Below are 15,016 nucleotides of genomic sequence, written 5' to 3' on the forward strand. Positions count from 1 at the left end.
GATATCTCTGTATGCTTTACTTTCTTTATCAAGTACAGGAAATTTAATGTGCTTTTGACTTTCCCCATATTGTATGTCAGATGTTGCTGGAACATTGGTAGTGAGCGCAATAAATAGTAAAGCAATGTTTATTCAGGTTTCTATAATTTTCATAAATTATAATGGGCTTTCAGACACGTTTGCATTTATCCTGTGACAACCACGCTCTAGATTCCTCTTGTTTCCCACCCCTTCCTTTCTTTTCTCCACCTTTGTAGTCTCGGTTTCTACTATTGAAATAATCACCCCTGAGTTTTCATTTGGGTCTCTGCTCCTCATCAGAAGGCATGAAGTCTGATAAAGGTAGCAGGGAAATTCTGTGAGACAGATGGAGCTCAGGATGAGATAAGATGCATCGATTTTAGGGAGGAGCATGCAGTGGAGTTATTCTTGAATCAGTTCACGGGATATGGTGGAGTCTGTAAGCATTGTTTTAATCTGTATTTCTTCCATTTCCGTTGTGAAATTGGCACAAAAATATCAAGCTCTAATCATGAATTGCTAAGATAATAGCATTCTGGAAAGATGAATTTTATATTTAAAACAACCAAACGACCTAGGAAAGCGTTCAGTTTGGTTTTACTTCCTTGTTTGTTTTCTTTTTGCCTGAGTTAAAAATAAGTATGAGCAACAGTTATGTCACTAGGGACAAGGGGATTGCCAGCCTTAGATGTCAGTTTGCATTATGTCTTTTAGGACCGATTGCTATTTATGGCATAGTTAATGCAATTGGGGTCGTATTAACGCTTTACTTTCTGCATCAACCAGCAATTGCATCTCTGACAGGTGTGCCGGCAAACAACAACGTTCCTTCTCATAAAGGCATCTGTGGATTCATTCATCCATTCAGCCCACAGCCCCTGGGCGCTGTGGTGTCCTAGGCTTTGTACCAGGCATTGGGAACATGAACATCCAGCCCACTTCTTTAAGTAGCTTCCAGTCTGCCGATGACACAGGCATTCAATACATCATTTCATAGCGCAGTAACGTTACAGAAAAGCATTTACAAAGTGTTGCAATGGCTTCCAATTGAAAAGAATAATAAACTCTGCCTGTGAAACCAGGCACAGCTTCCTAAAATGTCAGAGAGAGATGATATTTTAGCTGACAACTAAAGAATGCGAAGGGGTTTGCCAGAGAGGAATGTCAGGAGACAGAAGTCAATGGTATGTGCGAAGCTGGGGGTGGGGGTTGGGACACAGGAGGAAATGGTTCCTGGAGCAGAGAGTGGGGAGGGCTTAGGCTTGGCTCAGAGGGAGAGGGAAGGAGGGGAGACTTTCTTTGCAGTGATGGGCAAAGGGCTTTTTACTTGAGCACAGAAGACAGTAGCCTCAGAGAGGTCTCTAAATGCAAAAGGGGTACATAAATGTGTCCTGACACCTAGGTATGTATTCTCTGCTCCCAAAAGCATGGTTGGCTGACGTTTTCTATTACGTGCCCAGGATCCACCACTTCTCACCACCTGCACCACTACCACCTGGGACACACCTCCATCACCCTGGCCTCCTAGTGGCTCCCTGCTGGGCCCACCCTTCCATACTCTTTGCTCTCCATGAAGCAGCTCCCCTGGGGATCGTTTTGTGGGAGTCTGGTTCATGCACTGCTGTCCCATATGCGTTGCACTCCGAGGAAAAGCCAACCCGCGCCGTGGCATCCAGACCCTACTCTCCTGCACTATGGCATCCAGACTCCCGCCCTCCTTGCTCAGTGTGGTCATCTCACTCACATCACTATGGCCACCCTGGCCCCTGTCTCTTTGCTGTCCTCCACACCAGAGCACACACTATCTTACAGACTGTATTCCTGCCTCTCCCTCTACCTGGATTGTTTGCCCTCAGATGTCAGCCTGGGTCTTACTCTGTCTGGGGCTGCTATAACACAACACCATAGACCAGGCAGCTTAAACACAGAGATTTATCTTTCACAGTTCTGGAGACTGGAAGTCCAAGATTAGGTTGCCGGCTGTAGTATCTGGTGAAGGGCTCTCTCTTTGGGTTGAAGATGGCCACCTTCTCTCTGTGTCCTCACACGGCCTTTCCTCCATGTATACAGGTGGAGAGAAGGGAGGCAAGCTTTCTAGTGTCTCTTTTTATAAGGGCACTAACCCTATCACGAGGACCCCACCCTCATGACCTCACCTAACCGCAATTACCTCCCAAAGGGTCCATCTTCATGTACCATCACACTGAGGTTTAAGGCATCAGCATATGAATTTAAGGGGGAACACAGTTCAGTCCACAGCAGTCTGATGTGTTTCTTCCCAGCTGCACTTCTTTCAGTTTCTATTCAAATGTTTCTTTATTAGGAAATCTATCTGACCTCTTTATATACAATGAGGTGACAAGACCCCCTCAGTCCTGTTTTTTTCTTCTTCTCTTAGTGTGTTTATCTGTTTATTGTTTGTCCCCCATCCCTGCACTAGAATACAAGAAAGGAATATGGAACTAATGAAAGCTTTTGGACTTGTTGGGTTGATAACAGTGCCATAACAGGTTCTCAGAACAGGGCTTGCCAGAGTAAGCCTGGATGAAACATTAATGGATGGATGGATAGATGGATGGATGGATGGATGGATGGATGGGAGATTTGTTCACCTTCTTAGGCCAGTGTTTAATTGTAAACATACTTTTTCATTTTATTGCATCTGTAAGATATACATGATTACCAAACAGAGCGGAGAATATATTACAGCCTCAATCTCATCATTCTAGGCAAAAATATGTAATTCTGTTGAGGGATGCACTACTGAAGCTCAACATTTCAGGGGATAATTTATTAACTTCTCTTGCCCTTCATGGGAAGCAGGAACAGTTCTACTCATTTTCCATAATTCAACTCCTGCAAGTTAAGATGAGGAAGTCTGAATTTGGAATGCCAAATTAGATGTTCAAGTTAGATTTTCACTGTTAACCTGCATTCTAACTCAAAAACCAGATCTATGTTCTGGTTTTACCTGTGTAAAAATTAAATATGCATATATCGACCAGGACTGGAGAGTAAGATGGAAAAATGAAAACTTTTGTTTTCTTGGAACCATTAGCTAGATGGTTCATGGTTTGTTTGTTTGTTTTCTCCTCTTTGTTTTCTATTATTATTGTAGTAATATTGTTTGTGTAGTTAAAAAAAAAATTACCTGCACTCTGAAAATGAAATTTGGCTAAAGACTGTCTGCATTTCTGTGGGTAAAATTACCCTGCTTTTTAAAAGTAAGAATGTTACCTGAAAGACGTGTGGTTCATCTGTACTTAAAAAATGGCATCAGTGATCCAGAATCACTTCACTTCAGTGGGCTCTGCTATCAGTGCCTGCTTGGTTATCCTGCTGTGCATTCGTCCATCCAGTAATGTACACTGACTTGGTTTTCTGTGCAAAGTCTTTTCTTGGCCCAGTGAGCATGCAGGGAGCAGAGTCTTGGTCCTCCTTCTGAACTGTCCTGACTTTCATTCAAGTCCCCACTGACTGGAGCCACCTCACGGTTCTTCATCTTTCTTTTCCCTGCCCCATGTGTCCATAGAATGTACACTGTGTTAGACATTTTTAAGATCTCTTATATCCACCTTCCTCCGTGGGCTCGCCCTCCTGGATCCCTGGGAGCTGTTCGTCCACCCTGCTTACTTCCTGGTGAAGCAGCCCATTCTGTCATGAAGCAATACTAGTGGTTAGAAATTCTGAAGGTTTTTTGATACATAATTCTGTCTCTGTGAAATTTCCTTTTGGTTCTAACTCTGGCATCTGGACTATGCAGAAGAAGTCCTCTGTCTGGCATGTGATAATTCAAATAGACAGAGACTAAGTATTTGGTTTTTGAGTCTGAACCCTTCCTTCAGCCTTACTTCATATGACATATTTTGCAGTTGTCTCTGTCTTCGGATCCTCTTTGTAGAAACACTCTGTCCATCGTTATCTCTGACAATATCCAACCTAGACCTAGGACACCCTATTGTGAGCGTACTTGGGCCAGGGAGGGACCTACTGGGAACATCACTGTAACATCATTCAAGTACACTTTTGCAAGGAAATTAGTTATGTTACTGGCTGCTCAAGAAGTTGATGCAAAGCAGAAGTCTTAGGTTTTTTTTTTTCATATAAACTTTTATCAGTGCATCTAATAGATGTATTTAAAACACATTTTAGAATCCTAGATTATTCTTATTAGAAACAAGATTTGAAAGATATCCATTGTTTGAGCTGATGAAGACAATACCACTAATTTCATCATTCTTCATCTTGATAAGATTCAGTCTTAAAAAAAAAAAGATTCAGTCTTGAGTATGAAATCGTTATGGTTTTGATTGTTACCCTGGGATTTAATCTGAACAGTGTTTGAGAAATGTCCACTTCGGGTCTGTGGGAGATCATGTACACTGTCATGGTCTTAGGAATAGTACTACTGCAAGATTTATGCTATTTACAGCTTTGGTGAGAATGGCTTATTTCCTCTGTAAATGAAATAAAAAGCTGCTGAGATCTGGTCACTTCTTGTCACTGGCCAGCGACTTCCTCCCATAGGAAATGAGGTTGACTCAGTATAACCTTTCGTCATAATTTCATACTCATGTTTAGTCTTATTTTTAAGTGCTGAAAAGCCACTCTTTAGTAGGCAAATTCAGTTCTCAATGGCAAATAAGCATACTGGTAGAAATTTCTAAAAACTGTAGAACACTTTCCTGCTAAGGTTTTAATGGTCCTCAGAATTTTTCTTAATTGGATAACCTAGATGGCCAATATTAATTGTTTGGAGTCAAATTTTTCTTGATTCTATAACCTAGGTAGCCAATATTAAATATTTAGATGTCAAATATTATTTACTATCCCATGGTTGAATATTATCTATATTTTGATTTACAGAAATCTGATACATTCTGATGAACTTTCAGCCTTGGATAAGGGTGTATTTATATATCACGTTGCCTACTTTTTGAGGCCATCTCCATCCTATTGCATTTTGACTCGCAGTTAATGCGAGTCGCAATAGTGGGCGCTATAAGAGAGAATATTTTGTGATCTGTGTATAGGCAGAAGGGTCAGTAGTTCATTTGCAGTGTGACCATATGACTTAATTTGCCCTGGAGAGTCCCAGTTGCTCTTGTATAATTAATAATAATTATTATTGGTATGTAACTATTATATTTATTATTGATTATTAATATTACCCCCTTTGTCTCTCAAATGATCCTAGTTTGGACTGTAAATTATATAATCATCCTAATTTGAAAGGAACTGAAAGTTTGGTCTCAGCAGCCAATATGCCTGATTAATTTCCTAGATCTTTTCAACCTTTAGCATTCTTTAGCAGTGTCTCCAGATCCCCCTCATACCCCCAACACCTGCTATAATGCGGTCCCTGGAGGGGACTAAAACCTAGAAAAGGGGTAAGTGGGTTACCCAGTGAAGCAAGACCTGGGAAGTCTTAAAGCTTTGTTTGAGGAGCTATAGAAGGAAGAAAAGGCCCAGGATGGTGAGAAGTAGGCAAACTTTGATTAAAATTGGCACATAGTATGTGCTAAATAAATGTTTGAATTTGGTAGCCTGAAATAGGACTTAGCAATGTGGATGTCAATGAAGAGAAAGATGAGAGAGGTCTTAGGACTGGAAAATTCATCATACTTGGGTTTGATTCGATGGGGGTTAATAGGTTGGCTGTAGTAAGAAACACCACAATCACCCTATGCTGTGGAATCTAGTTTATTGGGTGGAGAAGCATTAAGTTACACAAAAGCTGTAAACATAATATCCAATTCTTCTTGAGATAAGGCTTTGCCGTGGGATAGAGAAGGGAATCTGGGGCCTTTGGACACTGAGGCAGAGGGCAGAGAAAGGAGTTGATCATAGCTTCAAGGATGAGAATACACCTGAGCTCTTGATTTGAATGAAGTGTATCCACCGGCTTGTTTTAGTTCCTTCTTTTACTCACAGAGTTTCTCTTTCCTGCTGTTGCTTTAGGAGCTGGTGGGGAGTAATCCTCCACAAAGAAACTGGAAAGGCATAGCGATCGCACTGCTTGTCATCCTGGTCATCTGCTCCCTGATTGTCACCTCAGTGGTGCTGCTGACACCAGGTACTCAAATTTATTCTTAGAAGAGCAAGCTGCTGTGAGGGAGAAAGGGCATAAGTTTACTCTGAGATTTTTTCTAAGTAACTACCCATTATATAATTTATATTTCCCAGGTTCTAATTCTCATGGTGCCATATGTTAAAATGATGTGATACACTTTCAATAAAAGAGATCTATTTTACATGCTTTGAATTTGTTTAGATAATTGTTGACTGGGTGGAAATTCTTGGCATATATTAAAATTCACAAGTATTTATTTATGCTTGATGAGCTTAAAGATGGTGTCATTATAAATATAAGTTTATATCTCTAATGGCATTCCTGGGTGTTTTATCGAGGATGAATTAAGAAAATTATGAAACCAACATATATTGAATGTGAACTAAGGATAAACTAAATATTAGATACTACTGATGAAATAAAGGAAGTATAAAACAGAATCAGAAGTCTCTCAGGGAAGAAAAATACACAAAAATTGTCCTCAAAAGTCTGCAGAAAAAAACATATGTAGAGATGGATTATTGAAAGTTTCAAACATAAGTTGTATAGAAGCTGAGAGGAAAGAGAGAGAGAGAGACCCTTTATGATAAAGTTCATGGAGAAAGTAATATGTGAAGTGGGCTTTAATGGAGTGGTAAGAATTTAGTAGCAAGAGAGTGGTGAGATTAGGGCAAGAAGAAAGCCTTTGCCCATAAGATAAACATGTGGGGGTCATGATAGGAAAACATCATACCATATATAAACAGTGTGTAACTATCCATTCCCCTTGTCGTATTAGGTGTCAATTTGTGTGGACAAAAAAAAAAAATGTTCCAATCCTCAATAAATAGACTACATGGGTATTAGACTTGAAGAGGGATAAAATGCAATGTAAAAAAATTTTTTTGATATGTACAAAAAGTGCAGGCAAATTTTGAGGTATGTTTAAACTATAATCACAAAACTTAAATGGAAAAAGAGTAGTTTGAACCCTGAAACCAAAACTCAAGAAAGGTATCACAAGAAAACTACAGACCAGTATCTCTTATGAATATAGATGCAAAAACCTCAGCAAAATACTTAGCCAATAGAACCAAATTACCAGCAACATATAAAAAGGATTATACACCATGATCAAATGGGATTTATCCCAGGAAAAAAATTTGGTTTAACATATGAAAGATCAATGTAATACACCCATATTAATAGGATAAAGGGAGAAAAAAACATGGTCATCTCAATAGATGCAGAATAAGCATTTGACAAAGTTCAGAATCCTTTCATGATAAAACATTCAACGAGCAAAGAAAGAAACTTTCCCACCCTTATACAGAACATCTATAAAAAGCCCACAGCTAATATACTTAACAGTGAAATACTGAAAGTATTCCTGCTAAGATCAGAAATAAGACAAGGATATTCACTCTCACTATTTCTTTTTTAAAAAAATTTTTTTGCATTGTTTAATTGAAGTATAGTTGATGTACAATACTATATAAGGTACTGGTGTACAATATAGTGATTCACAATTTTTAAAGGTTGTACCCCACTTATAGTTATTATAAAATGTTGGCTATATTTCCCATATTATACAATATATTTTTTTGAAATTTTGAATTTTATTTTATTTATTTTTTCATACAGCAGGTTCTTATTAGTCATCAGTTTTATACACATCAGTGTATACGTGTCAATCCCAATCGCCCAACCCCCACACACACACACCCCGCCACTTCCCCCCTTGGTGTCCATACGTTTGTTCTCTACATCTGTGTCTCAGTTTCTGCCCTGCAAACCAGTTCATCTGTACCATTTTTCTAGGTTCCACATATATACGTTAATATATGATATTTGTTTTTCTCTTTCTGACTTACTTCACTCTGTATGACAGTCTCTAGATCCATGCACATCTCAACAAATGACCCAATTTCGTTCCTTTTTATGGCTGAGTAATATTCCATTGTATATATGTGCAACATCTTTTTATCCATTCGTCTGTCAGCGGGCATTTAGGTTGCTTCTATGTCCTGGCTATTGTAAATAGTGCTGCAGTGAACATTGGGGTGCATGTGTCTTTTTGAATTATGGTTTTCTCAGGGTATATGCCCAGTAGTGGGATTGCTGGATCATATGGTAATTCTGTTTTTAGTGTTTTAAGGAACCTCCATACTGTTCTCCATAGTGGCTGTATCAATTTACATTCCCACCAACAGTGCAAGAGGGTTCCCTTTTCTCCACACCCTCTCCAGCATTTGTTGTTTGTAGATTCTCTGATGATGACACTCACTATTTCTGTTTAACATTGTATTGGAGATTCTAACAATTAGGCAAGAGAGAAAAAAGACACCCAGGTAAAAAAGAAGTAAAACTATCTCTATTCATAGATGGTATGATCTCATGTATAGAAAATCTTAAAGAATCCACAAACACAAAAAATAAAACATAACTAATAAAGTTCAGCAACACTGGAAGATACAAGACCATTATACAAAAATTATTTATATTTCTATATACTAGTAATGAACAATTCAAAAATGAAATTTAGAAATGATTCCACTTACATTAGTTTCAAAGGGAATAAGTCAACGGTCTGCAACCTTTTTGGCACCAGGGACCAGTTTCGTGGAAGACAATTTTTCCATGGATTGGGGTGGGGAGGGATGGTTTCAGGATGATTCAAGCACATTACATTTATTGTGCACTTTATTTCTATTATTATTAAATTGTAATATATAATGAAATAATTATACAACTCACCATAATGCAGAATCATTGGGAGCCCTGAGCTTGTTTTCACTTGCCACTCACTGATAGGGTTTTGATATGAGTCTGCAAGTGATTGATTTATTATCTCTGTGCAGTCAAACCTCTCTGCTAATGATAATCTGTATTTGCAGCCACTCCCCAGCGCTAGCAACACCGCCTTGGCTCCACCTCAGATCATCATAAGGAGGGAGCAAGCTAGATTCCTCTCATGCGCAGTTCACAGTAGGGTTCATGCTCCTATGAGAACCTAATGCTGCTGCTGATCCGACAGGAGGTGGAGCTCAGGCAGTAATGCAAGCTGTGGGGTGTGGCTGTAAATACAGACGGAGATTCACTCACTTGCCTGCCGCTCACCTCCTGCTGTGCAGCCCAGTTCCTAACAGGCCACGGACTGGTAGCGGTCCGTGGACCAGGAGTTGGGGACCCCTAGAATAAGTTACTTAGAATTCAACAAAGAAGTATAAGACTTGTACACTGAAAATCACCAAAGATAATTGAAAGAAATTAAAGAAGACCTAAGTAAGTGGAAAGCTATCCCCATGTTCCTGGATTAGAAGATGTAATAGTGTTAACATGGCAGTACTTCGCAAATTTATCTACAGATTCAACCCAATCCCTATCAAAATCCCAATTAGTTTTATTGCAGAAATTGACAAGCCAATTCTAAACTTCATATGAAAATACAAGGTACTCAGACCAGCCAAAACAATCTTGGGAAAAAAAAAACAGTTGAAGGACTTACATCTCTGATATTAAACTTCCTCTAAAGCTACAGTAATCAAAGCATTGTGGTACTATCCTAAGTATAGATATATAGGTCAATGGAATAGAATGTAGCGTTCAAAAATAGACCCATACAGTTATTTTCCATTTACTTTTGACAAGGGTGCTAAGACCATTTCATGGGGAAAAAGTAGTCTTTTCAACAAATGGTACTGGTACAACTGGGTATCTACATGCAAAGAATGAAACTGAACTCCTACCTCAAAGCTTGTACAGAAATTAACTCAGTGTGGCTCAACAACCGAAAAATAAGAGCTAAAACTATAGCACTCCTAGAAGAAAACATAGGAGTAAATCTTTGTGACCTTGGATTCGGCAACTGTTTTTTATATATGACACCAAAAGCACAAGCAACTCAAGAAGAAATAGATAAATTAGACGTCAGCAAGCATAAAACATTCTGTGTGTCAAGGGACACTATGAAGAAACTGAAAAGACAACCCACAGAATGGGAGAAGCATATTTGCAAATCATATCTTCAGTAAACGTCTAACATCCAGGTTATTTAAAGAATTCTTAACAGCTCAAAACAAGAGACGAACAATTTAATTTAAAACTGGGTAAAGGATTTGAACATTTCTCCAAAGAAATGCCAATGGCCAGGAAGCACAAGAAAAACGCTCTACAGCATTAGTCATCAGGAAAATGCAAATCAAAATCACAGTTAGATGCCTATATATACATATTATTTTTGGTGCATTTATTTTTTATACAATTTGTAAAGGTTACACTCCATTTACAGTTATTACAAAATATTGGCTCTGTTCCCTGTGTTATACTAAAACTCCTTGTAACCTGTCTTACACTCAGTAGTCTGCACGTCCCGCTCCCCCACCCCTATACTGCCCCTCCCCTCTCTCTCCCTACTGGTAACCACTAGTTTGTTCACTGTATCTGTGAGTCTGATTCTTTTTTGTTATATTCACTAGTTTGTTGTACTTTTTGGATTCCACACATAAGTGATATCATACAGTATTTGTCTTTCTCTGTCTGACATTTCACTTAGCATAATACCCTCCAAGTCAAATTCAAAAATATATATATATATATATTTTTTTTTTAAGCAAAATAGCAAGTATTTGTGAGGCTGTGGAAAAATTGGAACCTTCATTCAGTACTAGTAGGAATGTAAAAGTGTGTAGCCTCTGTTGATAACATTCTGGTAGTTCCTCAAAAAATGAAACACAGAATTACCATACGACCCAGTCATTCCACTCCTAGGTATATACCCAAGGAAATTGAAAATATATGTTCATACAGAAATTTGTATACAGATATCCATAGAAACATTCATAACTGCCAAAAAGTAGAAACAACCCAAATGTCCCTCACCTGGTGAATAGATAAACAATTGTGGTATATCCATATAATGGAATATTATTCAGCTATAAAAAATGAAATACAGATACATACTACAGCATACATACAACTTGAAAACATTATGCTACGTGCACGAAGTTAGACAAAAAGGCCACATATTATATGATTCCACAGTAGACAAATCCATAGAGATAAAAAGTAGATTAGTGGTTTCCAGGGACTGGAAGTGGGGAGAGTAAGAAATGTCTGCTAATAGGCATGAGATTTCTTCTTTTATAAAGACATTATAGATTTAGGGCAGTTTTAAATTCATAGCAAAATTGAGAGGAAGGTACAGAGATTTCCGACATATGCATTGCCCCCCACACACATGGTTCCACTCATTATCTACATCCCCACCTGAGTGGTACATCTGATACAACTGATGAACCTACCTCAACACATCATAATGAGACCTCTTTTGGGGGTGATGCAGATATTCTGGAATTCGATAGTAGTGATGAATGCACAATTCTTTAACACATATAAAACTACTGAGTTGTATACATTAAAAAGGTAAACTTTATGATATGTGAATTTTATCTCAATTAAGATGTTAGCATAAACAATGGTGGGAAAGTTGTTTAAAAAAGTGATTCAGGGAGAACCTTCAAGATGGTGGAGGAGTAAGATGTGGAGATCACCTTCCTCCCCACAAATACATCAAAAATACATCTACATGGGGCACAACTCCTACAGAACACCTGCTGAATGCTGGCAGCAGACCTCAGACTTTCCAAAAGGCAAGAAACTCCCCACATACCTGGGTAGGGCAAAAGGAAAAAAGTAAAACAGAGACAAAAGAATAGGGACAGGACATGCCCCTCTGGGAGGGAGCTGTGAAGGAGGAAAAGTTCCCACATACTAGGAAGCCCCTTCACTGGCGGAGACTGGGGGTGGGTGGGGGGGACGTTTCAGAGCCACGAGGAGAGCACAGCAACAGGGGTGCGGAGGGCAAAGCGGAGAGATTCCCGCACAGAGGATTGGTGCCGACCAGCACTCAACAGCCCGAGAGGCTTGTCTGCTTACCCGCCGGGGCGGGCGGGGCTGGGAGCTGAGGCTCGGGCTTTAGAGTTCAGATCCCAGGGAGAGGACTGGGGTTGGTTGCGTGAACACACCCTGAATGGGGCTAGTGTGCCACAGCTAGCTGGGAGGGGGTCCAGGAAAAAGTCTGGATCTGCCTAAGAGGCAAGAGACCATTGTTTTGGGGTGTGTGAGGAGAGGAGATTCAGAACACTGCTTAAACGAGCTTCAGAGATGGGCGCAAGCTGCGGCTATCAGCGCGGACACCAGAGACGGGCATGAAACGCTAAGGCTGCTGCTGCATCCACCAAGAAGCCTGTGTGCAGGCACAGGTCACTATCCACACCTCCCCTCCCAGGAGCCTGTGCATCCCACCACTGCCAGGGTCCCGTGATCCAGGGACAACTTCCCTGGGAGAACATACAGCACGCCTCAGGCTGTTGCAACGTCACGCTGGCCTCTGCCACCAGAGGCTCGCCCCGCATTCTGTACCCCTCTCTCCCCCTGGCCCGAGTGAGCCAGAGCCCCCAAATCAGTCACTGCTTTAACCCCCTCCTGTCTGGGCGAAGAACAGATGCCAGAACGTGACCTACATGCAGAGGCAGGGCCAAACCCAAACCTGAACTGCAGGAGCTGCGTGAACAAAGAAGAGAAAGGGGAATCTCTCCCAGCAGACTCAGGAGCAGCAGATTAAATCTCCACAGTCAAGTTGATGTACCCTGCATCTGTGGAATACCTGAAGAGACAATGAATCATCTCAAAATTAAGGCGGTAGACTTTGAGAGCAACTGTAGACTTGGGGTTTGCTGTATGCGACTGACTAGTTTCTGATTTATATGTCTATCTTAGTTTAGTTTTTAGCGCTTATTATCATTGGTGGATTTGTTTATTGGTTTAGTTGCTCTCTTTTTTATTACTTTAAAATTTTTTCTATTTTAATAGTATTTTAAAAAATTTTTATTTTAATAACTTTATTTTATTTATTATTTTTCTTTTTTTCTTTTTGCCTCTGTTTTCTTCTGAGCTGTGAGGCTGACAGGGTCTTGGTGCTCTGGCCAGGTGTCAGGCCTGAACCTCTGAGGTGGGAAAGGCAAGTTCAGGACATTGGACCACCAGAGACCTCCTGGCCCCCCATAATATCAGTCGGCAAGATCTCTCCCAGAGATCTCTGTCTCAATGCTAAGACCCAACTCCACTCAACGACCAGCAAGCTCCAGTGCTGGACACACCATGTCAAACAACTAGCAAGACAGGAACACAACCCCACCCATTAGCAGAGAGGCACCAGTCTCCTTCACCAGGAAGCTTACACAAGCCACTAAACCAACCCTACCCACTGGGGACAGACACCAAAAAAATCAGGAGCTACGAACCTGCAGCCTGTGAGAAGGAGACCCCAGACACACTAAGTTAAGCAAAATGAGAAGACAGAGAAATACACAGCAGATGAAGGAGCAACGTAAAAACCCACCAGACCAAACAAATGAAGGGGAAATAGGCAGTCTACCTAAAAAAGAATTCAGAGTAATGATAGTAAAGATGCTCCAAAATCTTGGAAATAGAATGGAGGAAATACAAGAAACGTTTCACAAGGAACTAGAAGAACTAAAGAGCAAACAAACAATGATGAACAACACAATAAGTGAAATGAAGAATACTCTAGATGGGATCAATAGCAGAATAACTGAGGCAGAAGAAAGTATAAGTGACCTGGAAGATAAAATAGTGGAAATAACTACCACAGACCAGAATAAAGAAAAAAAGAATGAAAAGAATTGAGGACAGTCTCAGAGACCTCTGGGACAACATTAAACACACCAACGTTTGAATTTTAGGGGTCCCAGAAGAAGAAGAGAAAAAGAAAGGGACTGAGAAAACATTTGAAGAGATTATAGTTGAAAACTTCCCTAATATGGGAAAGGAAACAGTCAGTCAAGTCCAGGAAGCACAGAGAGTCCCATACAGGATAAATCCAAGGAGAAACATGCCAAGACACATATTAATCAAACTATGAAAAATTAAATACAAAGAAAACGTATTAAAAGCAGCAAGGGAAAAGCAACAAATACAAGGGAGTCCCCATAAGGTTAACAGCTGATCTGTCAGCAGAAACTCTGCAAGCCAGAAGGGAGTGGCACGACATATTTAAAGTGATGAAAGGGAAAAACCTACAACCAAGATTACTCTACCCAGCAAGGGTCTCATTCAGATTTGACAGAGAAATTAAAAGCTTTACAGAGAAGCAAAAGCTAAGAGAATGCAGCGCCACCAAACCAGCTTTACAACAAATGCTAAAGGAACTTCTCTAGGCAGGAAACACAAGAGAAGGAAAAGACCTACAATAACAAACCCAAAACGAGTAAGAAAATGGTAATAGGAACATACATATCAATAATTACCTTAAATGTAAATGGATTAAATGCTCCAACCAAAAGACATAGACTGGCTGAATGGATACAGAAACAAGACCTGTATATATGCTGTCTACAAGAGACCCACTTCAGACCTAAGGACACATACAGACTGAAAGTGAGGGGATGGAAAAAGATATTCCATGCAAATGGAAATCAAAAGAAAGCTGGAGTAGCAATTCTCATATCAGACAAAATAGACTTTAAAATAAAGATTATTAGAAGAGACAAAGAAGGACACTACATAATGATCAAGGGATCAATCCAAGAAGAAGATATACCAATTGTAAATATTTATGCACCCAGCATAGGAGCACCTCAATACATAAGGCAAATGCTAACAGCCATAAAAGGGGAAATCGGCAGTAACACAATCATAGTAGGGGACTTTCACACCCCGCTTTCCCCAATGGAGAGATCATCCAAAATGAATATAAATAAGGAAACACAAGCTTTAAATGAGACATTAAACAAGATGTACTTAATTGATATTTATAGGACATTCCATCCAAAAACAACAGAATACACTTTTTTCTCAGGTGCTCATGGAACATTCTCCAGGATAGATCATATCTTGGGCCACAAATCAAGCCTCAGTAAA

The 15,016-nt window shown here is 39.8% G+C and overlaps 1 protein-coding gene across 5 annotated transcripts in view; it reads left to right on the forward strand.

The window, feature by feature from the left end:
• DPP6 (dipeptidyl peptidase like 6) overlaps positions 1-15,016 on the forward strand; it is a gene marked incomplete at both ends in the record, with an annotated part of 1,078,039 nt that overhangs the window by 649,303 nt on the left and 413,720 nt on the right. For all 5 annotated transcript variants that reach the window (XM_082632824.1, XM_082632826.1, XM_082632823.1 and 2 more), the window contains one exon: positions 5,983-6,097. In XM_082632824.1, the coding sequence (XP_082488950.1) occupies positions 5,983-6,097 (115 nt within the window). The remainder of the gene's footprint in view (positions 1-5,982; positions 6,098-15,016) is intronic.

This window comes from Mesoplodon mirus (genome assembly GCF_964341445.2).
Source record: "Mesoplodon mirus genome assembly, chromosome: 9".
In the NCBI taxonomy this organism is placed as follows: Eukaryota; Metazoa; Chordata; class Mammalia; order Artiodactyla; family Ziphiidae; genus Mesoplodon; species Mesoplodon mirus.